This window comes from Argentina silus, assembly GCF_951799395.1.
Source record: "Argentina silus genome assembly, chromosome: 11".
In the NCBI taxonomy this organism is placed as follows: Eukaryota; Metazoa; Chordata; class Actinopteri; order Argentiniformes; family Argentinidae; genus Argentina; species Argentina silus.
Window position 1 is genome coordinate 4,158,373 of NC_139665.1, and position 26,700 is coordinate 4,185,072.

At 49.1% G+C, this 26,700-nt stretch overlaps 1 protein-coding gene across 1 annotated transcript; it reads left to right on the forward strand.

Annotated features, from left to right (window-relative positions):
- Positions 1-3,933: 3,933 nt before the first annotated feature.
- Positions 3,934-25,452, forward strand: sema5bb (sema domain, seven thrombospondin repeats (type 1 and type 1-like), transmembrane domain (TM) and short cytoplasmic domain, (semaphorin) 5Bb; the record flags this gene model as incomplete). The annotated part of the gene is made up of 21 exons (XM_083681225.1): positions 3,934-4,105; positions 6,412-6,511; positions 6,626-6,671; positions 9,150-9,212; positions 9,551-9,649; positions 9,734-9,947; positions 10,461-10,746; positions 13,757-13,892; positions 14,837-15,044; positions 15,181-15,388; positions 18,671-18,788; positions 18,946-19,127; positions 20,387-20,530; positions 20,823-20,970; positions 21,129-21,354; positions 22,820-23,041; positions 23,176-23,346; positions 23,574-23,723; positions 24,011-24,049; positions 24,537-24,742; positions 25,288-25,452. 21 exons carry the CDS (start codon positions 3,934-3,936, stop codon positions 25,444-25,446), a joined length of 3,297 nt encoding a protein of 1,098 aa, XP_083537351.1. The 3' UTR covers positions 25,447-25,452.
- Positions 25,453-26,700: the final 1,248 nt, after the last annotated feature.

The following is a 26,700-nucleotide window of genomic DNA, read 5'->3' on the forward strand; positions in this document are numbered from 1 at the left end:
CGTCATTTTAACAATAACTAGACTAAATCATCATTCAAATGACAAAAATAGGACAACTTTTTCAAAATGACTAAGACTAGACTACATTAAAAAAATATATAGTACGTGTAGTACAGCACAACAAAATCCCTGATTTAGCCGTATCATTGAATCTTGCTTATGTGGAGCTGGACAGACATCAAAATGTAATAAGGTTGAGTTAGAATATAGAGGGGTCTACTTTGGGTCTGGGAGCCTGTGGGTGCAGCACACCAGCACAGCAACACTCACACGTGAGTGTCAGGTGATTGACCACAGGCCTGTTACAAGGAAACATACAACAGGTCAGGCCAGGAAATCAATCAAAGACTTCCTGAATCCACACACCAGTGATTTACAGAGAAACATCTGTGTAAGGAGCTGTTGTACTAGCCTCCAATAGTACAAGCACTGGGACTGTGGACCATTGTAGAAAATATCATATTTAGGCTACCCCCCCCGTCCCCCGTCCCCTCAAATGAAATGCTGGTTTATCAATCAACATACAGCAAAAGCAAAACAAAAGCATCTACCGGTTATCCAGCAAGAGTTTGGAAGTACATTATTGATTCACAAAGAAAGCCTTGATGATGAAAGGAGTACGGTTTCATCTTATCCACATCTCCATACTGAGCAGTCATCTCCCCAGCTGGATGTTCTGAATGGATTAGTACGGGGACGCTGCCAGATTCACTGTCAGATTTGTTTTTTTCCATTCTACGGTGAGTTCACTCTAGGCCCATGCTAATTTAATTCCATTCGCTTGAGTCCATTACGACAACATTTGATCTCCCAAAACATGGCATTTCAACTGAATCCCTGGGACCGACTGGTCCCAAATGAATTCACAACGTTCGCAACGGAGTGAAAAAAAACGTACACTTCCCTGAGAATGAGTCACAACCGAAATGGTTGACATTCTTTGAAACCTTAACAAGGCACATTCCCCCTCGTTTCAGGGAATGTGGCGTAGTCGTTTTGCGCGGCGTTCATTCGACAGCAACATGTGCTGTGGAGTTGGAATGCTTCTCGGTTCTCCCGGACTTTTCCCATTCCACCAGAGACATCTCATGACTGTGAAATGGGGGCTAAATGCTGTCAGCCGGGCCCGTCTCGGCTGGCTCTTTATTTGGCATCAACACTTGTAAAACTTTGCCATTGCTTGTCATCACCCACAGCACATGCCCACATAGTCTCACGGCTCATCACCGACACAGGTCATCTGTGCAGTGTTTCATCGAGTCTTCCAACCCCAGGGGTTTTTCATTGAGACTTATGCATCTCTCCAACCATAGTTAGGCAGTCATCTGTCTCAGATGATCAAATTTGATACTTACATAAAAGGATCTGGCACCCATATAAAGGCCCTTTTATGTGCTTGATATTTCAGTTCAGCACATTGTTCTCGTCTTTTTTCTTTATCTTTTCTTCTCCCTCTCTCCCTCTCCCTCTCCCTCTTTGGTTAAGGCTCATATCTGAATGGGGCTGCCATTATAAAGGGGCCCCAATGATGCCACCCCTGGTTTGGGAGTGGGCATTAGAGAGATTTGGTGGGTCTGGGCCATTGAGGTGGATTAGACATGGTCAATACAAGCCTGACTTTAGGGGGTTCGGACAGAGAGCAGACAGAATGAGATGGCAGTGGGAGGACTGGGGCAGACCAGAGGAGAATGGTAACGCTAATTAGGGAGTTTGCGTGTGTGTGTGTGTGTGTGTGTGTGTGTGTGTGTGTGTGTGTGTGTGTGTCTGCCTCAGAACCCCCTTAGGTCATGGGGTAGCCAGCCCCTACTCTCCCATGTCTGGAGTCAATCATATATGGGGGTTGGGCTCTGGCTGAGTCTGAACTATGGCAACCCCCCCCCCCCCCCCCCTCTCTCTAACCCTAATCCTAACCCTAACTGCACACAGACACGAATTGAGACACTTTTACCTACTTTAACCACTCAGGTTGTGAGTGTAAGGGGAGTCGCTGTATCTATGATGTAGATAGAGCTGTCTGGTGCTGACAGGCTATGTTTAAACACCTCACCCAGAGGCTGTGTCTGTATGAGGTAGACAGAGTCCAGACCCCCCCCCCCCCCCCCCGCCTTTTTTTACCACCCAGCGATAACAAATCAATCATGCACACAACACCGATTACAGGCTTTGCTCAAAGCCCTCTGTTGTCTCTAATTGGCTTCTGGTTCTAAATCCTAACTCGGCAAGCCGCTCAATTAAAATGAGCTTTGTTCAACGCTGCCCACCGATACCAGTCCTAAGGAAGTAAAAAGGATCCAAAAGTATCTAATTTCACAGTCTCAACTCCTGGCCTTCTGCTTTCTACAGTACCAATTAATTGGTCCATGGTATGTTACTTTGTCGGACGCAGGTGTTGACAACGCTGATCTATGAGCGTGTCCCTCTGTGTCAACAAGGAACTCCTTGTGCTCAGTTCTTATTGTGATTCCACAGCGAGGCGTAGTCCAATGGCTGAATATACAATGTAACATGATGAACACACACTTCAATTCCTCTTTGCTCTGTCTAATACACATTAATCAGAGATAATTGCTGTTCCCATGACGACCTGCATGTCCGCAGCAGGGAACTCTTTCTTCATTCATGATACGCACGCACGCACGCACACACACACACACACACACACACACACACTCCTGGCAGCTGCTCAGCCCCAAAACACAAACTCATTATAGTCTGAAGAACCTCTCATGGCTCACTGCCAACATAAATGCCAAACTTTACTTTGTTAAACAAAAATCTCCTGTCCTTCATATCAAGGAAGTTTGGGAGAGATGGAGCTTGCTTGCTTTCCTCAGTGCACACACAGAGGTGTATACATGTGCCAGCCAGATGCTACTGATGCCCACAGGGATAGCGGTGGGGATAGCGGTGTGTCGGGCATGCAACTCTTGGCAGAGTGGGCCTATGCCAGCTCTGGTTGGCTCAGAGGCTGCCGTGAGGACTAAAGCCAGCTGTTCAGGTCTGCGGTGCTTTTACGCTTTACGTGTTTACGTTCCTTTCCTTTCGCTCCAACCAGGGGCGGTTCCACATCTTTGCCCACGCCGTACACAGGCCCAGCTGAATAACTGCATCTCACCATGTCCTAATGGCAGAAATTGAAGTATGTGAGACAAGCTGTTATTCTCTCTCGTTGTATTAGACTGAAAGGCTGTCATTCCTTCTACGTTTTTTTGGGTTTTTTTGTGGGTTTTTTTGAAGAGCATGGCCACACAACGTTTCCTTAACCCCTGCCTGTCTCTATTTGAACAAATGGTTTGCGGTTATCAGTGCTGACAGGATTGGTTTAAGTGTGGGTTGGGGATAAGGGGAGTCGCTGACCTACTGTTTCCATAACCTTTTGACCCTTGGTAAGGTCATCTCCCATCACTGACTGTGGGTCTGTTCAGTAGACCACTTAGTCCAGACCTGCACTATGTCAGCTGCACTGGGCGGGTCAAATTCAACTGTCTTTCCACAGTCATATATCTAAAGTGCACTAGCCTTTTGAGTAGGGTGAAAGTCAGTAAGAGGCCATCTTTCAGAATAGTCAGTAATGGGGCCTTACTGACTTGGAGTCAGAGACTTGGGGTCACTCAAAGGTTTTGATCATCCGTAGATTGATTTAAACTAGCTAGACTGCAGTATCTCTGGTGTTAACTTGAGAAGCTGACTTTTACATCCCTATCTCTGACTTTCAGGGTAGGACATCTAAAACTAAAATCTATTTTATTGACGATTCAGGTGTCCGTTTCTGCACTCTGTGTCCAAGAGCTGATTGGCTGGCTGTCTTTTAGGATCGATTTGTCGTTTTCCGTGCAATCCGACTGACACTTCTGTCTTTCCCTCGCCCTCCCTCTCCAGGTGTGTCCTGAGGACCAGTTAAGAGGTGTGGGACGGGTGGTTGACCGCGTAACCATGGCGACGTCTCTGTGGGAAGCCGTGTCCCTCCCCACCTCCGGACTGCTGCTGCTGCTCATCTCCCTGCCTCTTTGCCTGGGCCAGCAGCCACCGCTCCACTCCTTTGACAGCCCCCCCACACCCCCGTCGGAGTGTACCAGGAAGGAGCATCCCGTAGTACCTTACCACGGTGAGCACCTCCACCCTCCACCGTCGACTGGTATCACCATGCCAAATGGTACATTTGACCATGAATCTCTGTTGTTCGCTCGTGTCTCCTCTGAGGATTCTGCCGCCTCATGCGTTTCACTCACTTGTTCCTCAGTCACAGCGATGGTGGTTTTGCCCTAAAAAAAGAAAGACAGGAAATGATTTTGAAATTTTCAATAGCTGATAATTCGACACTCTCTTTAGCAGATTGCTTGTCTTTTCTTTCTCTCTCTCTCTCTCTATCCCTCCCTCTCTCTCTCTCTCTTACACGGACATTCTCTCTGTCTCTCTCTCTCTCTCTCTCTCTCTCTCTCACTCTCTCTCTCTCTCTCTCTCTCTCTCACTCTCCCTCTCTCTCTCTCTCTGTCCATCTCAAGAGCACCCCTCCTTCCTCCCTTCATCGTCAGCTCTATTCAGGGATCCATTATCCCCTGTGAGTTGTCAGACAGCACTCTGGAGGAGAGAGAGAGAGAGAGCTGCCTCTGCCACGACACAGAAAAACACTCCCTCAGAAAGTGGCCACAGAAAACTACAGTTAAGGGCTTGAACAACAAAATGACCATACTTTCTGCCCCATTTTTCTTCTTCTCCTCTAGTCAGCCTCCATCTCGATCTCTGTCACAGAAGTGTCTGTCTTTGTTAGGGCCTCAGTCTCCCATTCTCTGCCGGTTTTGACAAGAGGGTAAAACGGTGACTAAAAGCCAAATGAGTGCCAGCGACAGGCGACTTAGACTCCCTGTCAGGAAGCTGTCAATCATCAGCCACGTGACGGGTGTCTGGTGGCGTGTGCTGGTCCAGTGTGGCTGATGCTGGGTTCCCGGGTTCCAGTCTACCTGAGGCACCAGGGCAGCTGTTTTGTGTGGTGTCACCATAGACCATGTAGAATTCAGATCAATAGCCATACTCGGCAACAAAACTGCAGTTTGATTTCATTCTTTTTTTTTTTATTCAGTACAATCATTATTTTTCTTTAAAGTATGTGTCACCAGTTCCGCGGCCCTTCCCACAATGCCCCTGCCATGTTTAGAGGAGGCTTAAGCTTTTCGCGAAGCAGTCAAAGTGGATTTGAGTCGCTCAGACCTACTATTGCAGCATTGTATGGTGATTATATTGCGTGACATGAATCCAGTCAGAAGTGTGTGTGCTATTTTTCATTATTAATGTTGCCATTGTTAAAAAAGTTTCAGTGGGGCTGACCTTTATGCAGCATCAGCACACGATTTCACACTTTCACAGAGATTTAACGACGTGTGATTCATTGCCCTGGGGAACAATTCATGGTTGTTTTATAGGACAAAGAACCAGATCTGTTTTAATCGTGTCAGATTCAGGACAAGTATAATTCTGATTCATGGTCGCTCAGGGTTAGCGTAGCGGTTTGGCGCGTCGTACATACCATAATACGTGTGATGGTTTAATTCAGACACAATGATTGGTAACGGTAAGTCCAAGTAGGAACTCCTGTAATTAGTTCTGGACTGTACTGTACTCTACATCCTGCTTCCCCATCTGGTGTTTAACTGCTGAGTTTGAACTGGATGGCAAGAATCCAGTGGTGGTGACTGGTGATATAATCCAATACGTCTCAGATCTCTATCTCCTCAGTAAAAAGACTGTTTAAACTGTTATCTTTTGCCAGACTATCTTTAGCCCTCCTTTGATGCAGGCCTGAAACACGGTTGTTTTGAGTGGGTGTCGGGTTGCATTAAGATCTGTGTGTGTGTGTGTGTGTGTGTGTGTGTGTGTGTGTGTGTGTGTGTGTGTGTGTGTGTGTGTGTCTATGTGTCTACTTTTATTGCTTTTGGATATCTCCCACACAAAGCCCAACCTTAGCCTCCAGGTCAACACCCGTTTCAACACAGGGCTCAGGCACAGATTGTCTGCTTGTTGACGACGGCCTTTAGTCCAGAGCAGCCACTGCACAGCTATCTCAATATGATACAGATGTGTCATTATGGTCATTGGTTTGACTATCTGGCAACTCTGGTGAAGGTTAATGCTGATGTTGCTCTGAGGAGTTGAAGCCGTATGAATAAAGCAGCAGGTCTGAGGTCATCCCCTCTATGGTAGGTTGGCCTGCTCCCCAGACCAGGTAGCGTCTGCGGAGAGTTATTTCACACATCTGTGAGAAGACAGTCAGAGGAGGAGAGCTGGGCTGAAGGCCTGAGCCAGCAACCGTTTGGTGTTGGTTCCCACAAACGGGATGTTGTTGACTCTCTTGTTTCACCTCCCCCCCATCTTTTTTTTCTCTCCCCGTCCACCTCCTCCTCCTCGTCCTCCTTCCAGCAATGACTCCCTGGATCTCCGGATTCTCCCATCCCGGAGTGAAGGACTTTTCCCAACTGACCCTTGACCTCACCCGGAACCAGCTCATCGTAGGAGCGAGGTGACATATAGGTCAATTCAATTCAACTCACGTTTGCCGGTTTTGTTCTGACATGGAATGTGCCATAATGTTTGTTCTCTCTCTCTCTGTCTCTCTCTCCTTTTCTACCTGCAGAAATTACCTCTTCAGACTGAATCTAAGCAATGCGTCCCTCTTACAGGTAAGAAGAGGCAAGCTGGTAATGGTATACACTACATTCTGTAGATTTCACTCAGCTTTCAGTCTGACATACGGATGTAGCCTGTAGAAATGGTGGACCTGTGAACGTGTATAAACGTGTACAGTATCCACTTCAGGAGGAGAAGGAGAGAAAGCTGTCTAGTCAGGCCTGTCTGCTCTGTAGATGACGGTCGCTGCAGGGGTCTATTAGGGGGACAGGGGGAGGAGGTGTTTGTGGGGGTCTCACCAGTCCACTAGGCTGGAATGTCAACAGACTCAGTTTACAGGCCTGATTAGTGTTTGCCAGGAGAAACATCACACAGGAACCAGATCTACGCAGCTTAGCCTGTCTCTCCCTCTCCCTATCATACTCAAATCCCTTTCTCTCTCTCTCTCTCTCTCTTTCCCTCATGTCTTCCTCTTCCCTCTCTCCGTCTTATCTCATCCTATCTCTCTAGTTGCTTGACTGCTGTGCACCGACAGAGAGCTGCTGATTTAAACTTTTGCACTTTGCTTTGGTATTTCAACTAAAGGACACTTTTATATATTTTTTACAGATGATAAATTCTTTCTTGAAGCTTTTTTCATATGCTTATGGATGCAAGGGACAAAAGTTCACAAATAACTACATATCATTTTTCGAAGAGTTTGTTCTAGTTGAAATCATGGGTTAGGGTTAGGGTTGTTAGAGTGTGCCTTCAGGAAGTTTGAACTGAAATGATTTTCTCTTGATTTATACAGAAGTATATATCCCCCAAGCATTTCCAACACCCCTCCTCCCCTACCCCAAGCCTTTACAATACAACACAGAGGCTAACCCCCTTATTGTCTTGGGGGGCATTAAAACCATGCAAAATCAACTCCATTCGACAACACAGCCATGTCCCTCGAGATGAATGGAGCCGGAGGGCAGGGCCTAGAGGTCTATGGGGTGTTAATCAAAGGGGATTTGTGAACTTTTTTGTGTTGCTGGAGTGGAATGACGGGCTGGCAGAGTTTGATGTATGTGCGTGTGTTTGTATGTGAATGTGGGAAGGTACAGCGTAGTGTAGCTCTGTGTGTACAGTATGTTGGCATAACGACACCCAAGGACATGGGTGAGTGTTCTTCAACAATGGACGTTCTCGGACAGTGGCATATCATTCATCATACTCTGGTGAATGGGTGGACCGGTCCGAGGGAGGGAGATGTGTGACTTTGTTTGTGGGTATTCATCTGGCGGGCCTGAACGCCTTGTGAGAGAGAGAGTGAGAGAACTGTGAAAGACACCTCAGAGACTCCAACTCTTTAAGCAACCACTGCACCAGGGCACAATACTATTATGCAAACAGAGTTTTCAGTTTGTCCATTCATTCGACTCTTTGTCCCAAACTTTAAATAGAATTTGGGAGCTCCGTTGTCAGGGGTGACCGAGGGAAAGCATTAGAGAGAGCTGAGCTTAAGAGGGAGTCTCCAGCAGGCTGAGGGGGTTTCATTGTTCCAGTGGCTCCTATGTAAAGCAGAATGGATCCATCCTCACCGTGTTAATGTCAAGATGGTCTTGGTTGTACGAGGCGGTGTGGAGAATAAAGTTTCCTGCAACAAGTACAAGAAGAAAGTTCCAGAGATCAGATGTTTTCCCTTTCTGTAGTTATGTTGGCAAAAATATATGTGGTGCTTATCACATTGTGAGAAACACCAGACAGTGTATTTATCTGCTAATTGAGCGAAATAGAATTGCTGTTCTGACCAACTTTCAGCCTTGAGATGCAGAGAATGTTAATTTACTGGATATTTATGGAGAAAACATACATTCCGTGGAAGCTTCCCGACAGTTTCTCAGAGCTGTGCTTTCCCGCAAAGAGAAATGCTGCTGTATTGAAACTGCTGATTCTGCTTTTCACCTTGTACTGAAATGGTCTGTTATCTTAGTCAACACAAAACACATTGTCACATATTAGTATTTTCACGCAGGATTACTCAAGACACTTTCGTGTCCCTCAATGAACCCCAAAACCTCAGGAGAGAGACAGGATCCAGAGGGTAGAGAGGAACATGCTACAGTATGCTCTCTGCGTTGGCTTTGTCCCTGTGATCAATATCTCATTGATGTATCCTTCGGTATTAGATGCAAGCGAGTGAGTCTAGAGGATCAGAGGGAAGGTCATTTGTTAATGGGGTCAAGGGAAGGTCGTAGCATCACTCCACTTAGGCAAGAAAATGTGATTACATTCATATGCAAATGACAATTGTCCTCTGCAAGTGCCTTTGCGCACCTCATACTTCTAAGCCTTCTAAGCATGTCTCATGTATTGCTGCATTACAAGAGCAAACAAGTGGATTGTGAGGTTATACTGTTGTACTGTACACACAAGGGTTTATAAGGTTACAATATTGGCTGTGATATTAAATGACCTGTAACGTCCGACGTGTCCAATATCCCAGAAGTGCGCAGGGTTTTATTAGTTTGGATGTGTTATACTTTACCTTTGTTTCCTAGGCGACAGAATGGGGTCCAGATGAAGACACCAAGCGGTCATGTCAGAGCAAAGGGAAAACAGAGGTACAGTAGAGCAGGGGAGGCTGGTGGAGGTAGAAATCGGAGGGACGGGCTCATTGTAATGCATGGAACGGAATGAGGAATGGTATCAAACAGGTGTGTTCGATACCATTCCTCATTCCGTTCCATGCGTTACATTGAGCCCGTCCTCCGAAACTTCTACCTCCATCAGCCTCCATTGCAGTAGAGCCACTTCTTTCAGTGCTGTATTCGGATGGGACTTCCATTGAAAGAGTACAACATGGAGCTGCAGTAGATAGACATGATTAAAACAGGAGTAACAATCTATGGAGAGGCGGCGATGGTCCGCTCTGTGCTGACCTCCTATGTCCCGCCCACAGGAAGAGTGTCAGAACTACATCCGGGTCCTGCTCATTACTGGGAGGAGGATCTTCACCTGCGGAACCAACGCCTTCACCCCTGTCTGCACCACCCGACAGGTGAGGAAGAGAGGGGATGAGAGAGGGATGATGTAATGATGTCATGAAGTGGTTAACGACACAGTTACTCCTCCTTCCTTTCAGATCGGCAACGTCAGCAGGGTGGTGGACACGGTGAACGGCGTGGCGCGGTGCCCCTACGACCCGCGCCACAACTCCACCGCCATGGTGACGGAGAAGGGCGAGCTGTACGCCGCCACAGTCATCGACTTCTCCGGCCGAGACCCCGTCATCTACCGTAGCCTCGGTAACATGCCTCCGCTGCGCACCGCCCAGTACAACTCCAAATGGCTGAACGGTAAACAACCCTCCCCTCCCCTCCCCTCCCCTCCCGTACTTCACACGCTCCCTTCTTGTCTACTGCTGTCTGGCACCTCCGGTCCCTAAGGGGAAAATACAAGATAGGGAATATCATAGAGGGACAATGAGGATAGAAAGTTGCTCCTCTCTCCATGTCCCTAGAGGATGATGACTGCCAAGAGGTGTCTGAGGTGTCTAATGTGTTGTGTGACTGTGTGACGCTTTTGGATCAGAAATACCATCCACATCTCAGGGCACGTAGTGTCATAGCAGACTCATGCGCACACCAGATAATCGCAAGGTCCCTGGTTTGATTCTGACCCTTGACACGTCTTGCATGTCATTCCTCCTCTCTCTCTCTCTCTCTCCCATCCTTCCTGTCAATCTCTACTGTCTCCATCCCAATAAAGCAGAAATGCCCTAAAAACATATAAAAAAAATAAATAAAAAAACACATCTCATATCTAACTGAGGCCTAACTGCTCTACTCCCCTTCCCTTCCTGCCCCTAGAGCCTCACTTCGTGTCTGTCTACGAGGTGGGCCTCTTCACCTACTTCTTCCTGAGGGAGAACGCAGTGGAACACGACTGCGGGAAGACGGTGTTCTCACGGGTGGCGCGCATCTGCAAGAACGACGTGGGCGGCCGCTTCCTGCTGGAGGACACCTGGACCACCTTCATGAAGGCCAGGCTCAACTGCTCGCGCTCCGGGGAGATCCCCTTCTACTACAACGAGCTGCAGAGCACCTTCTACCTGCCGGAGCAGGACCTCATCTTTGGCATCTTTACCACCAACGTGTGAGTGACACACACACACAGTACACACACACATACAGTACAGTACACACACACACACACACACACACACACACACACACACACACACTCACACACACACAGACAGCTTCCTAATTAGCGTTACCATCAGGCCCGGCGCCAGAACCATCACTTTGGTAGCAAGGCTGGCGGTGGCTATGGGCAGTGCTAAATAGAAAGACACAGTATATGGACCTACAGTGAATACAAATATGAGATTAAACACGGGCCCCGGAATATCAACAATTCAGAAAAAAAAATGTTTTTCTTAACTTTTTGATTGGGTGGGCAAAATGCACGTCAGGGTTGGCTGAGCCCACCCCGGCCTATAGCCACCTCCGGCCTTGGTTAACATTCTCCTCTGGCTCGCTGTTTCACACAGACATTTCACACAACAACAACAAATACGCAGCACCGATGTGTGAGAGACACAGTATGCAAGCAAATATATGAGCACCTTTTTTATTGTTCTCTCCATTCCCCGTTCTCTTATTCCCGTTGTGTGTACATGGACCTCACAGCAGTCCCCTAAAACTGCTGCTTTTATTGATGCTAAACATATTACAAAGCAAGTACAGCCTAGCGAAGCAATCATCTGGTGTAATTTCAAGCTGTCTGCCCAAATGTTGAGAGGAGGAAAGTGAAAATCAACCTTCCACTCCTCTCTGTGTTTGTGCCCTTGGCTAAGTGGCGGAGCAGAACGGTTTCTGTGAGAGACTCGCGTCCGTGGGGAGTGGCAGGCCTGTGGGATAGCCATAATGTTTCTGTGTGACTGTGAAACACTTAAAGCTTAAAGGGCCGATGCACACTGGTGACCGCAAGCCCATCTAACTCTAATCAGACGTATTTGGTGTGTGTGTGTGTGTGTGTGTGTGTGTGTGTGTGTGTGTGTGTGTGTGTGTGTGTGTGTGTGTGTGTGCGTGCGTGCGTGCGTGCGTGCGTGCGTGCGTGCGTGTGTGTGTGTGCGTTCGTGCTGGTGTGTGTGTGTGTGTGTGTGTGTGTGTGTGTGTGTGTGTGTGTGTGTGTGTGCGTGCGTGCTGGTGTGTGTGTGTGTGTGTGTGTCTGGTGTGCGTGTGCATCATCAAATCAAGCCCTGCGTTTCCATACAGGAGCAAAACAAAACTGTCCGCCTCCAGTCCTACTTCCATTATTGAAGTTGTGTATAGTACACCAGGTACACCCCTCAGCCCCTCCCTGCATGGGGCATAATAAACCCAGTGCCAATGTTCCATACACAGCGCATTACTGTCTAGGCTTTTAACCCCTGTCCCCGTCCTAGGCTCGTTATTCAGATGATGCAAATCCAGGAGCTGTTGGCACGCCGGCAGAGTCAGCTAATCCAGCCTTCTCTTTCATACCTGCAGTAATGGCTCTATTGTGAGAGGAGGCTAATCAGCTTTGGCTCATCTCGTTGGCACAAGTGCTCCACTGTTTGGGGTCCATCTCTGGGCTCGCGCAGGGCAGCACTAAAAGGCTTTCGTTCAGATGTATGTCTGCCCTACTCCTCTGAAAGACATCTTATCCCCGTTCCATAGAGAAGGTTTACAGGACATGGAGCGATAACATCTCAGGTCCTCCGGGAGGACTAACAGAAACTGTTCCAGATAACCAGAGAAAGATCTTACTCATTAAATATAGGTTGTACCTTGATCTGTGCCGAATTTGTATAGCTTTGTTTTTAATCTTGCGTGTAGGAGGCAATATCGAATTTTTTATTCTAAATGATTTTTTTTGTTTTGTTTTTTTGTTTGTTTTTTTACAAATGTCGCATTGATATACTGTAAACCAGGAGAAATCAAAGCTTATTTGTCAGGTGAACTGGTACAAGTTGTTTTACTGTTTTACTTACTTACTGCACATTGTTGTGCTACTTTTACCAACATAATGAATAGGACTTGTTACTGCATAGCACAAAGCAGAAAATTCCACACAGATCTGTGCTCCTCAGTTGAGCTCCGTATGGAGTTTCATAGCCTAGCTAGCACAGCCCCAGCCTGGACCCCGTCCCTGGCGGCTGCTCCCTGCTCAGCGCCGGCCCGATATAGAACTCCCAGCCAGTCATTACCATGCCTCCGTGGCTTCGCTGCTATTGTAACTGCTATTGTAAATTTGTGTGTGGTTTGGTTTCCTCAGGCAACCCACAGAGTCTCATTTTTATCCACACAATGTATCATTTATATCACAGAATCTCCACAGAGCTCCAAGCACTCCAAGACATTGTTGATGCATAGATAGACCTGGTCTCAACGCCAGCTTCGCAAGTGTCTGTTCCCAGACAAGCCTGCTCTGACCCTGTGTTTTTGCAGCTACTGTATCTGGCTGAGATGATTAACTATGGATTGGTTGAGACACTGGGCTGAGATGTTGAGGAGTGTTTGTTCCCAGTACAAACTACACTGGCATCACTACACTGGTGGAGGTAGAAATTACAGGCCGGCGTCATTGTAATGTTTGGAATGGGATGAGGAATGGTACCACTTCAGTCCCTTACTGGAAGCCTCTGCTTCCAAAGACTCTCTAACAAACATATATATTTTTGCCAGTTAGCTGACGCTTTTATCCAAAGCGACTTCCATTGCAGTGAGTGCATACATTTCAGTATATATGGTCCCGGCAGGAATCAAACCCACAACCTAAGCGTTGTTAGCGCCGTGCTCTACCAACTGAGCCACAGAGGACTAACAACTCGACATACCTTTCTTATATCCTGGCAGATAACTGATTCTTGGAATGAAGGTTATACAACATGAGCCGTATCATTGACAGTGATAACAGTATAAGATTGGGACTGAACATCACACTGAAAATACTCTATATAAATGTCTCTATAGTATGTAGTGTACCACATTAGTGATAACTACATCACTTTTTCTTAGTCGTTTGGAGGTGACCCGGGTTAGGGTTAGTAAACCCTGTGGTCATCGTAGCTTGTTACATTACGCCCACTATGGTGGCCTCACATTGACACAGGCCTCTCTCTCCCTCCTCACAGGAACAGCATTTCGGCCTCTGCAGTGTGTGCCTTCAACCTCAGTGCCATCACCCAGGCCTTCAACGGGCCCTTCCGCTACCAAGAGAACCCTCGCACCAGCTGGCTCTCCACACCTAATCCCATCCCCAACTTCCAGGTAGGCTCTCCACACCTAATCCCATCCCCAACTTCCAGGTAGGTTCTCCACACCTAATCCCATCCCCAACTTCCAGATAGGTTCTCCACACCTAATCCCATCCCCAACTTCCAGGTAGGTTCTCCATACCTAATCCCATCCCCAACTTCCAGGTAGGTTCTCCACACCTAATCCCATCCCCAATTTCCAGGTAGGCTTTCCACACCTAATCCCATCCCCAACTTCCAGGTAGGCTCTCCACACCTAATCCCATCCCCAACTTCCAGGTAGGTTCTCCACACCTAATCTCATCCCCAACTTCCAGGTAGGTTCTCCACACCTAATCCCATCCCCAACTTCCAGGTAGGTTCTCCACACCTAATCCCATCCCCAACTTCCAGGTAGGTTCTCCACACCTAATCCCATCCCCAACTTCCAGGTAGGCTTTCCACACCTAATCCCATCCCCAACTTCCAGGTAGGCTCTCCACACCTAATCCCATCCCCAACTTCCAGGTAGGTTCTCCACACCTAATCTCATCCCCAACTTCCAGGTAGGTTCTCCACACCTAATCCCATCCCCAACTTCCAGGTAGGTTCTCCACACCTAATCCCATCCCCAACTTCCAGATACAGCCCCGGTACAGAGTGGTTTACATTCAAACTCTGGTTAGCTGCATTTGCTTAAAACTGTAGTTCATAACCACCAACCGCGGGCAATGAAGTCTTCCCAGAAGTCTATGACAATGGAGAAAAACAACTGACTCATGAAGGGGAGGTAGTCGTATAGTTTAATGCCAGTTGCTTTTGGCCGTAGTCCTTTATCTGTTGGAAACTGGATTGTTTTGTGACTATGATTCTGGCCAATATCTTTCTTGATGCACTGTACACATTCAGTGGCAGTATAGTATGGTCATGGTGGCTGTGTTTGGCGTAACCCTGACCCTGACTCTCACGTCCTGTCAGTGTGGCACGCTGGAGGAGCGCGGTCCAGGAGAGAACCTGACGGAGCGCAGTCTGCAGGACGCCCAGCGCCTCTTCCTCATGAGTGACGTGGTCCAGCCCATCTCCACAGACCCGCTCCTCACCCAGGACAACGTGCGCTTCTCCAAGCTGGTGGTGGACATTGTTCAGGGCCGTGACACCCTCTACCATGTCATGTACATTGGCACCGGTGAGTCAGGAGGAGGGAGGGAGGGAGGGAGGGGGGGAGGGAGGGAGGGAGGGGAGGGGAGGGTGACAGAGAAGCGCATAACAGAGCCAGAACTGACACGTATACAATGTCTTATTTTGTCGCTTTGTCCAATAAGAATACGGCACTGTCCTGAAGGCCCTCTCCACAACCAATAAGAGCCTGCGGGGATGTTACCTGGAGGAGATGAAGCTCCTCCCTGAGGGTCAGAGCGAGCCAATCAGGAGCCTGCAAATTCTCCACAGCGATCGGTCGTTGTTTGTGGGGCTGAACGACAGAGTGTTGAAGGTCCCGTTGGAGAGGTGCTCAAGCTACAGAACCGAAGGGTAAGACCCTCCCCCTTAAAGACCTTGCCCCTATAGCTACTTATATACCCTACCACCCTCAGTCCAGATCACTCAGAGGGGGGGCAACAATATTTAATTGAGCATAGACTTCTCCATCACAGTAGAGAGCTCTACTGTGACCTCCTCCCAGACAGCCGAGCACCTTGGGGTGATCCTTGACAACCATCCTGTGTGGCGAACATCACAGCGATGTAAACACACACACACACACACACAAATGTGCAGACAAAGGCCAGGATATCATTCCCCATAAATGTAAATGTAATGTAAATGCACATCATTGTGACAGCGGGTCATACTGTAGACCACTCAACCCAGCAGTCAGGCTCCTCTCTGCCCTCCAGTCCGACAGAGTCTGACTGGACAAGGCTGGATGCTGTTCAAAGTACCGGAGTGGCAGTGTTACTGTATGACTACTGAGGTTTCCTACATGCTGCAGCCCTCACCATCTGTCTTCCCTCAGACAGCCAATCAGACCTCGCCGTGCTGCACACACACCAGTATGCAGAACACCTCCAGGAGTCCTTCATGAATAATTCCATGCATTATCCTATGTGACCTTTTAGATAGCAGGCTCCAGCTGACTCATAGTGAGGTTTAACTACACCTCACCCCCCCCCCCCCCCCCTACCCCCCCACCCCCCTCCTACCGTCTCTCTCGGAGCGCTCATTTACCTCTGTTCATGGTGCAGTCACTGTGGCTGGAACATTGCAGCTATGCCATCTGAGCTTTTCTGTGTGATCCATCACAGTCACCTGTCAGCCCTGGAACATGGGAAAAGGGAAAGAAATACAGTCTAAAAAGAGAAGGATATACCATGGCAGGTTTTGCTAGTTCTCGCTAAAGGGTATTTCTGCCCATACAAAAAAAAAAAGATTGAATCAAGCCTTATGTACTTCTACTAGTTTTAGCCATATCTTATCTATGCAACGGACTCGCAACAAAATTCCTAAGAGGTTCCTGTGTGCCCCAGGTTACCTTTTTTCTCTCATTAGACTCTGTGCTCTCGTAGGCGTGGAGCCTCCGGTCTGCGAGCCTCGGACCTCCTGCAGCCCAGATTAATGGACTGCGGCTGTTAGTTTAATAGTTTGGAGAGAAATGGTTTTCCTCCTCCCCGAAGGATGAATAATCAGAGTAATGAACTTGGCGGTCGCCAGATAACTGTCGTCTTGATTCGGAGTCACACAGGGAAACTCTGTTATTACATGCATTATGAATGAAAGCAAGCCCATCGTACAGTGTAGCTGCACACTGTGGTCGAATAATCCTATAATCTACGGTAGTTATCAGCCAAGTGGGTTTAGTTTGTTAGCGTCTTAATGGCTCAAAGAGCTCTTTGTTGCTTTCTGTAGTCATGTGGGTCGGGGAAGTGGATTTGACAGGGGAGGAAAGTGGGGTGGGGGTAAGTTTTCCCCAAAATGTAGGGACTTGGGGGTTTTATTGGGGTTGTTTTCCTCCCAGGGTCCTCCTTTCCCAGACGGAAAGTAGGAACTGCAGGTTGTTGTTGCCGCCAGTTGGTCAGCAGGGTGCTTAAGCACAGTGGTTCGGAGTTATTAGAGCTGATTATCAGGGACTGATCTGTGGAGTATTTATTGCAGGGTAAGCGTTGGCCATGCTCTGTATACTGAATACCAATCAGGCCTGTCTGAGGTTAGTCCATTTGTATTCCCCCCATCAGGTTGTAAATGTCTCCCAAAGCTGATGAGAGCACAGATACAGCAGGGACTGGGGGAAAAACAGAGGGAGAAAATGAAAGCCAGGCCTGTGCTGTGACCCTGCTACCTCTCACAACTCACGCAGTGACACACTGTTAATCTCCAACCACAGTCGAATAATCTTCTTATATTACGTGGCTTTTTCATTGGGGAAAAAACGTTTCTTTTAGAATGAAGAGGAGGGGGGGTTAGTGATGGGTTCTCCCGCAGGTGCTCTTCCTCGAAGGAGCCGCTGTACAGTGTGGCAGTATTCCGGTTGAGGTAATTGGAAGGAATTGCTGTGGCATGTCTAGTATCCTCTCTAGATGTCGTTATTCTCTCCCAGCCTGAGATTGCAGCCAGAAATGAGCTCCCACTAGTTCAGCAAAACATTGTGTTGGGGGAGTTTCTTTGCTGAAATTGGTTGTCAAGAGTTTTTTTATTTATTTTTTTCGTTTTTTTTTATGGATGAGGCAACAACAGCGCTGGAGGTGTAACCCTAAATCATTTGGTCTGTATAGCAACTTCGTTTGTTAATTTTGTTGATTTTGTTTTTCCTTGACCTTGTGTCACTCTCTTAAGAGGGACTGATGTTGATTGTTGACTGTGAGAGAGAGAGCAGCTTTGAGATTTTCTCTCTATACTCCCCTCCATCCTCCTTTCCACCCCCCCCACCCCCCCCACCCCCTCTCCCTTTCCCTCCTGTGTGCTGAGTAAGGCCTTGTCTACCAGACTGGAGCTGCTCTGTGATAAGTTGTTTCCACAGAGCCTTGCTCAGCAGGAGGTGTGTGTTTGATTGACAGGCTGGGGGCCCAGCGTCTTGTACCCCGTACAGCTCAGCAGTACGACGGTGCTGCTGAGAGACGGCACCACTCAGCCCCGTCAGAAAAGAGCCTTTCACTGAGCCCGCCCACCCCCGTCCCTGACTGAGCCCGCCCACCCCCGTCCCTGACTCACATGGATGTGACAAGCTAAATCGTGCGTTCGTCCCCCACCAAGCCTCTCACACAGCCCACTGCCTCAACCTCGTCATAGTTGTCTTGGATCAACACAACCTGTTTTTCCTCTGCTCTGGGCTCAGACCAACGGAGCCGCACTCTGAGGAAAAACAAACAGAGTGAGCCGCAGAGAGGACCTCTTTCACGGGTCCTGAGGTTAGGGCTCCCCTGGCCTGTGCCTGTTGCAACATGTCCAGCATTCCGGGGCCTCACAGCCGGGGTTTCCCTTAGCTCTGACAGCTTTGTTTCATTAAGGGGGGGGAGGGGGGGGGGGGGGGGGGGGGATTTAATTACCATGCAATTAGCTCATGTTTATCTGGACCTTATTGATAAACATTGCGTTAGTGGGGAGCGTGTGGCACTGGGCTTCACTGAGCGGCCCGGATGAGGATGGATGATGACTCCCACCGTGTGTTTACATGTATGAGTCTGATACTGTATTGGTAGGAGCTATTTGTGTTTGCTTAAAGCTAATATGTCGTGTTACAAGCAGGTCCAGCAGTGATTTATATTTTTTTTTTTCTCATCGCTGTCCCACTGACTGCTGTCTTTGTGCCCGGTCCTTTAGGCAATGCCTTGGTGCACGAGACCCCTACTGCGGCTGGGACCGCAAACAGAAGCGCTGTACCACCATCGAGGACAGCTCCAACATGAGCCAATGGAGCCAGAATATAACCGAGTGCCCCGTAAGAGAGAGAGAGAGAGAGAGAGAGAGAGAGAGAGAGAGACACACACACACACACACACACACACACACACACACACACACACACACCTTTTTACTCCTCTTGACCTCAGAACCCATGTTTCCCATCAACCGTCATTCTGACCCTTTACCCGCAGGTGCGGAACCTGACCCAGGACGGCGGCTTCAGCCCCTGGGCACCATGGCAACCCTGCAACCAAGACAACGGGGAGGGCACCAGCGTTTGTGCGTGTCGCTCGCGCTCCTGCGACAGTCCCGCCCCCCAGTGTGGGGGCTCCAGCTGCAAGGGCCCCACCATACAGGTGGCCAACTGCTCCAGGTAGAGTGACAGGAATGACACCACTGTTTTCTGTTGGTCACTGGTCACAGCTTATGACCTGCAGCATGTTTCTAATGACACCACAAGAGATGTTTGCTCACTTTTTTTTACATTTGATCACAGGAGAGATTTCACTTTCAGTCAAGTAAGATATCAGACCAACAAGTACACTTGTTGACATGTTCTGAAGACAGGATGAGCAGTCGTGGGTTTTGTCCACCTCTTCCTGAGATCGATGATGCTTTCATTTTCCAACCAGAGGTCGTTTCATCAAATTCGATCTAATCCTCATTAGAGGGTTCTACCATTCTCCAGGATTCTACCATTACGACACAGAAAAGGGATGTATCTACAGAGAGATGGAAGAATAGGACACGTGTGTGTGTGTGTGTGTGTGTGTGTGTGTGTGCGTGTGTGCACGTGTGTGCATGCGTGCGTGCATATGTGTGTGCAGACCTAACACAATTACAGAAATTAGAGAAGTCTTCACCGATATGGATCTTTTTTTTTTTACTATGCAGGAGTGAAACCAAGGTGCTGAAATGTAGTTGTCTTGTACGGGAAGGGAAGGGAAGGGAAGGGAAGGGAAGGGAAGGCACCAATTGAATTACAGGAGAAGCACTTACACTAATTGAGGAATGTTTTATGCTGTGGTCTTCTTGGCCTCCAAGTCGAGCATATGGAGCGGCTCAGAGAGTCCCTTATGCTCTGGAGGGTTTACAAAAGAAATACAATTTTACAGTTGTGGATACTACTGTAAACACAGGTGTGAATAGATAGATAGATAGATAGATAGATACAGGTACTGTCCATTATATTTAGCTGATGCTTTTCTCCAAAGCGACTTACATTGCAGTGAGTGCATGCATGTCGGTATATATGGTCCCAGCGGGAATCCAACCCACAACCTTAGCGTTGTTAGCGCCATGCTCTGCCAACTGAGCCACAGAGGACCACTCCAGGAGGTGCGAGTGCACGTCTGATTCAGCATGGATGAGGTCACTCATTAAGAATTGAAGGGTACTGTTGGAGGCTCATCACATAACTGTCACAGTGGTGGAGTATGATAGAGTGGTTGTGTTGAAGAGCGTGTGTGTGTGTGTGTGTGTGTGTGTGTGTGTGTGTGTGTGGGTGTGGGTGTGTGTGTGTGTGTGTGTGTGTGTGTGTGTGTGTGTGTGTGGGTGTGTGTGTGTGTGTGTGTGTGTGTGGGTGTGTGGGTGTGTGTGTGTGTGTGTCTAAAGCTCCTCTCTCTCCTCCAGGAACGGAGGGTGGACTCCCTGGTCGACCTGGGGCCAGTGCAGCACCAGCTGCGGTATCGGTTTCGAGGTGCGGCAGCGGTCCTGTAACAACCCCTCCCCCCGACACGGGGGGCGTGTGTGTGTGGGACAGGGCCGGGAGGAGAGGTGAGGCGGAGGGAGAACTCAACGCAGTACACACTCTCACTTTTGGATTTGATCCTGTCCATATGATATTCTTAGATGTTCATGAGCTGTGTGTGTGTGTGTGTGTGTGTGTGTGTGTGTGTGTGTGTGTGTGTGTGTGTGTGTGTGTGTGTGTGTGTGTGTGTGTGTGTGTGTGTGTGTGTGTGTGTCTGTGTGCGTGCGTGCGTGCGTGCGTGTGTGTGTGTGTGTCTGTGTGTCTGTGTGTGTGTGTGTCTGTGTGTGTCTGTGTGTGTCTGTGTGTGTGTGTGTCCAGGTTGTGTAATGAGAAGATCCCGTGTCCTCAACCAGTGTTCTGGTCCTCCTGGGGCTCCTGGGCCAAGTGTAGCGCTGAGTGTGGTGGCGGGGTCCACTCCCGGGTCAGGAGCTGTGAGAATGGGAACAGCTGCCCTGGCTGTGCTCTGGTACAGTATACACCCTGAACACCCTCTGACTGTATGCCAAGCCACCTTTGATCTTACATCCAATATTGGAGCATTTGGAAATCATTTATCCTCTCACCCCTCACCCCCCACCTCTCACCCCTCACCCCTCACCCCCCACCCCTCACCTCTCCCTGCAGGAGTATAAGACCTGTAATCTGGAGGCGTGCCCGGAGGTGAGGAGGAACACGCCCTGGACCCCCTGGATGCCAGTCAACGTGACCCAGGAGGGGGCGCGCCAGGAGCAGAGGACGCGGTACACCTGCAGAGCCCTGCTCCCAGACCCCCACCAGCTCCAGCTGGGCAAACGCAAGGTCGAGACCCGGGTCTGCCCCAACGACGGCACTGCCAACTGTGAGACTGACTGTGAGTCAGAGTCATGCTCTGCAACCACACACACACACACACACACACGCACACACACACACACACACACATACACACACACACACACACACAGTCATACATCCAGACTACGGCTGTTAGTCGATTAAAAAATGTATTTTATCGTTTTTTCCCATTAGTTGATTAATCTACCTATTAAGTTAATTAATCTCCCGATTAATCAAATGCAGAAATGTGATCTTTTTTCACCTTGCAATGTAGTTGGTCAGAGATTATTTTAACATTTCTTGACAAGAAACCTAGAAGTGTTGCTTAAACAGTGAGTGGGGGATCAATAGGGTGCTTTACACACAACTATGAGATGATGGCCTCCAAATCAAGGTGCAAATTGCCATTCCCATCGTCAGACAAAGACAAAAGGGAGCTAATTACTTGAACCAAGCTTCTTAGGTACGACACTTCTTACTTGGCTACATGCCTCACTCTATCTTGAACCTTTTGTCGTCAGTCTTAAATATAGAAATCCAGTCGTTAAAATGTCCAGTCATTAACAAAAAAATAGTTGTCAGCTAAATCATTCGTTCATTAATCTGTGTGATTGATCTATGCATCTGTACAGCCCTAATACGAGACTCAGACAATCATACGCTCACCCATCCAGTTTGTCCTGTCCTCTCCCCAGGACCGCTCACACCTCTCATCCGGTGTTATTGAAATGCCCTGGGGGGGGGGGAGGGGGGGGTGGCTGTCCTCCAGCAGGCGCCAGACTCCCTGTCTCTGACCTGCAGTTTAAACAGCCCTCTCCTGCCAGATGTCTCTGGAAGTGGAAAGACTGCAGCTGGGCCAACCAGGCTCTGTCTGTTAGATGGCCGGGGCCATGCTCTGCTGGTGCATGCTGTGCTCACTGGGGTGGAACGTGTGGCTGTTGCTGGTGACAGGCTCTGTGGTTGGGTGTGTGTGTGTGTGTGTGTGGAGGTCCAGGGGTGTCACAGTCCAGATCGACATGCGTCTACACACACACACACACGCACACACATGCACACACACAAACGCGCACACACGCACACACACACACCTCTGGAGAGTAATTAATTCAAAGGGCAAGCTGCCTTTCCTCCTGACATTAAGAGGCTGTTTAAGATGGGGGTAAGTGTGTGTGTGTATATGGGTGGGTTGGAGGACAGGGGGGGGTCCCTGTTGTCTTTGTGCTATTACACTGTGTCACAGACGGCTAGACACCGTCTCAGAGCAATGTTATCTGGATGAGACATTCGGGCTCACGGCAATATGGGCTTAATGAAATATTTGCGATGTCTTGATTTGAAACCACACAGACAAGAGGCGCCTTATCTCTGAATAATTTACAGTACAGAAACTAGTTCATTTCACATTACTATAGCTGAACATACCCATCAGATGAATATTTCATAGCAGGAAAGCAATGTTTTAATTCTCTCTGTTGACATCTGTTCTCTGGGTTCTGCAGCTCTGGTTGAAGACTTGGCGAAGATTGGCGGTCGACCTTTGACCCGACTACCAGGCACTCGGTGGTCGCCATGGGAGACGTGGTCCACCTGCTCACAGGAGTGTTCCAAAGGCTTCCGCACCCGCAAACGTACCTGTTCCACATCCGAGGGCAAGAGCGCCCCCAGCGCCTGCTTCGGGTCCCCTGTGGAGTACCAGGACTGCAATTCCCAGACCTGCCCAGGTACTGCTCTTAGGACTAACTACAATTCCCAGCAGTACCCTCTGCCCAGGCTTGTCAATATTTTGAAATCACTCAAATCACTAATTGTTTGTGTGTGTGTGTGTGTGTGTGTGTGTGTGTGTGTGTGTGTTCAGTGAAAGGGGCCTGGTCATGCTGGTCTTCTTGGTCTCAGTGCTCTTCCACCTGTGGAGGTGGGCACTACCAGCGCACGCGGACCTGTAGCAACCCCGCCCCCTCCAACGGAGGGGACATCTGCATCGGCCTGCACACAGAGGAGGCCCTGTGCAACACACACACCTGTGAAGGTATGCAGCATTCACACACACACACACACACACACACACACACAAAAAACATATTTCAGATGAGTTTTGAATGCAGTGACGCAATGCATGTCCCAATGAAATCGGGGTCATATGCTATCTTATCCAAAAGTGAATTGGTTCCCTTGCTCTCTCTCTCTTTTTTGTTTTCCTCCCCTCTCCTTCTCCCCCCTCCCCCCTCCCCCTCCTCCCCCCTCCCCTCCCCCCAGGGGGCTGGTCGGTGTGGTCCGAGTGGGGGGAGTGTGACGAGGAGGGGCTGCAGCCACGAAGCCGCGAGTGCGGCGACAAGGAGGCGGACCCTCGCCTGTGCCCGGGCAACGCCACGGAGCACAGGCCGTGTCAGCCCCGCGACGTGCCAGGTCAGTCCCCACCTCTGACTCCCTGGTCCGCTGGAACACCGCAGAGACTGAAGGGCTGAAAGAGTTCTCTTTCACGAGTCCGATTCATATTGACGTGTCACAGTGTGTTGTGTTATGCGACACCCGGTGGTTCGTTGTGATTATGTTTTGGATGGTTTGATTGAATGTGACACTTATTGTTTTCTCTCTCTCTCTCTCTCTCTCTCTCTCTCTCTCTCTCTCTCTCTCTCCCTCTCTCTCTCTCTCTCTCTCTCTCTCTCTCTCTCTCTCTCTCTCTCTGTCGGCAGTTATTTTGCCTGGACAGGATGAGGACCAGAGCTGCGGGGGTGAGTGAACAAGGAGAAACAGCCCTGTCTTCCTCTCCTCTCGCCCTCTCTCTCACGCCACGTTGGGGGGGTGACAGGGACCCCCAGGGACATGGAGCGTGCCTCTCATCACCCCTCCTCCCTCTTTCCCCGTTCCCGGAGAATTAATCTCCTTTAGGGGGCTCCTCTGTTTCACGCCCTGACACTCCCATTGCATCACAGGGCGAATCAACGCCAACCCAATTAGCCACAGAGCGATCGTCCCCAAATACCCTCGCCTCTCTGTGGTTCATGGCCTTCCAAATCTCTCCCAACTCCAACCAAAGTCCATTATCTTTGAAGTGGTTAAATAAATAAAGAAGCTGCAGCTGGACCTGCAGTTGCTTCATCCCAGGAAAGAGGTTTCCGTTCTCACTTCTCCTCCTCCTCTCTCTCTCTCTCTCTCTCTCTCTCTCTCTCTCTCTCTCTCTCTCTCTCTCTCTCTCTCTCCCTCTCTTTCCCCCCTCAGCCTTCTCTCTGTTACACCTGATGGCCACGGGGGTGGCTAGCTTCTTTGCGGCGGTGCTGCTGTCTGTCCTGGTGTACACCTACTGTCAGAGGCTCCACAAGCCCTCCCAGGAGTCGGCCGTCATCCACCCCGCCACGCCCAACCACCTCAGCTACAAGGGCAACACTACGCCAAAGAATGAGAAGTACACTCCCATGGAGTTCAAGGTGAAGTAGCCCACCATTTTGATGACTGTTGACTGAGTTATTGCTTGTTTGATTTAGTCCATTTAGCTCTGTGGTACAGTGGCACAATAGGAACGTACTGTAGGCTACAGTACAGTTGTGTGTGTGTGTGTGTGTGTGTGTGTGTGTGTGTGTGTGTGTGTGTGTGTGTGCGTGCGTGCGTGTGTCCCGCCCTGTCCTGTGCTGACTACCTCGGAGTCCCTGGTTATTAATGTCGTCCATTAGCCTGTTTAACCTGTCAGAAAGGGGGGCATGACTCACAGCGCTGCTTATGATTGATGCTTCCCGTTGGTCTCCATCACGCCCGCTCCTGCTCTCCCATTTCCCCACGTCCTTCCTGTGACACCTCTGTGTCTTTTGCTATGGTTACCATCGATTGGTACAAAGTCCCGGCCTCGTCTTTTCACAGAACAAGTCGATGTCTAAAATCCATTGCAGCCCCTGCTCACAGCTCACACCATCCAATAACAACCCCTAACACATCCCTGCTGTTCCCCCTCTCTCTCCCTCTCCCTCTCTCTCCACAGACACTCAACAAGAACAACCTTCTCCCAGACGAGAGCTGCAACTTCTTCCCCACCCCTCTACCCCAGAGCAACGTTTACACCACCACCTACTACCCCACCCCCCTGGGCAAGTACGACTTCCACCCAGACTCCCCCTGCAGGAACTACATGCACAGCTGAGGCATGTCGCCCAAACCCCATCCCACCCTGACCAGACCCCCCCCCCCCCCCCTCACCCCCCCTTCCCCCCTAACTCAACTGTATGGGAACACACCTACACCAGGGCCCTCTCCTCTCCACTCCTTCCTACCCCACAATGGGGCAGAGGTGTGTGTGTGAACGGGCTGCCCCCCCAGGACTCTAGAACTGACACTCGGACCTGAGAGTCCTACACCACGCTTTTCTCTCTGTTCACAAGTGGGGGAGGGGCACCGGGGGTGTCACCCATACGAGTATTGATTTGTTACTGTGACTGTTGTCCTTATTGTTTTATGACCGTGTTTTTCTACTCAACAAGAACCCATTACTGCCGTACAGCAAGTCACCTAGGGGGGAGGAGGGAGGAGACCAGCATGTGGTCCGTATGGAGGACAGAGTAGAGGGCTTGGAGTCCTATGACGGAGCAGTAGCCCTGTGGCCCAGTTTTGGAGATTCACTGGCCACAGAATGAGTTCAGACGAGAATACTGTTATCTGTAAAAAAAAAATATATATATAATAATACAAAAAAAAAACAGATATGGCAGAGAATACATTTCAAGTGAACACATTTCCGCAGATTTCATGTTTGTATCCTAAATTGAATAAAAGCAAGCCAGTGGCCAGTTTGTAAAACATCTCTATGGATGGAAGGGTTAACTGTTCCCAGAGGACATTAAAAAACAAGCTGACGACGACACCTACCAGGTTTCAGCGCTCACAGTACCGTTTGTTGTTGGTGATGCTAAATCAGCAGATTTCAGAACCGTATTACAGGTGTGGGCAAATGTTCACCCTCTTATTTCTTCTATCTATTTTGACACACCGCATTGGCTTTGCCTCATGGTCCGGGGGGGGGGGGGTTAGAGTGCTCAGTTACAGAGCATGAAAAGAGAGTGGGCTAGTATTGGTTTCAGAGGAGCAGCCCGAGGACTCATAGGACCCCTTTTTATGGGTTCTAATCCCATAAGTACCTGTGCAAGCATAGAATGAGAATAGAGGAGGATTCAGACTCAATGAAAATAACATTCTGGAAGAAATACTTTTTTAACAGTCCCGGCGCCTCTCCGAAGGCTTAAGGAAAGCTGTCAGTGCACCGGCCACCCATCACCCATCACCCTCACCTCTCCAATGGATGCATTCCCATTGGAAATGTGTCTTGACCAGGAAAAATGTGACCCATTATATGCTAAACCTTTAAGAAGCATGAGAACTACAGTCCAGTGTGGAAGGGCAC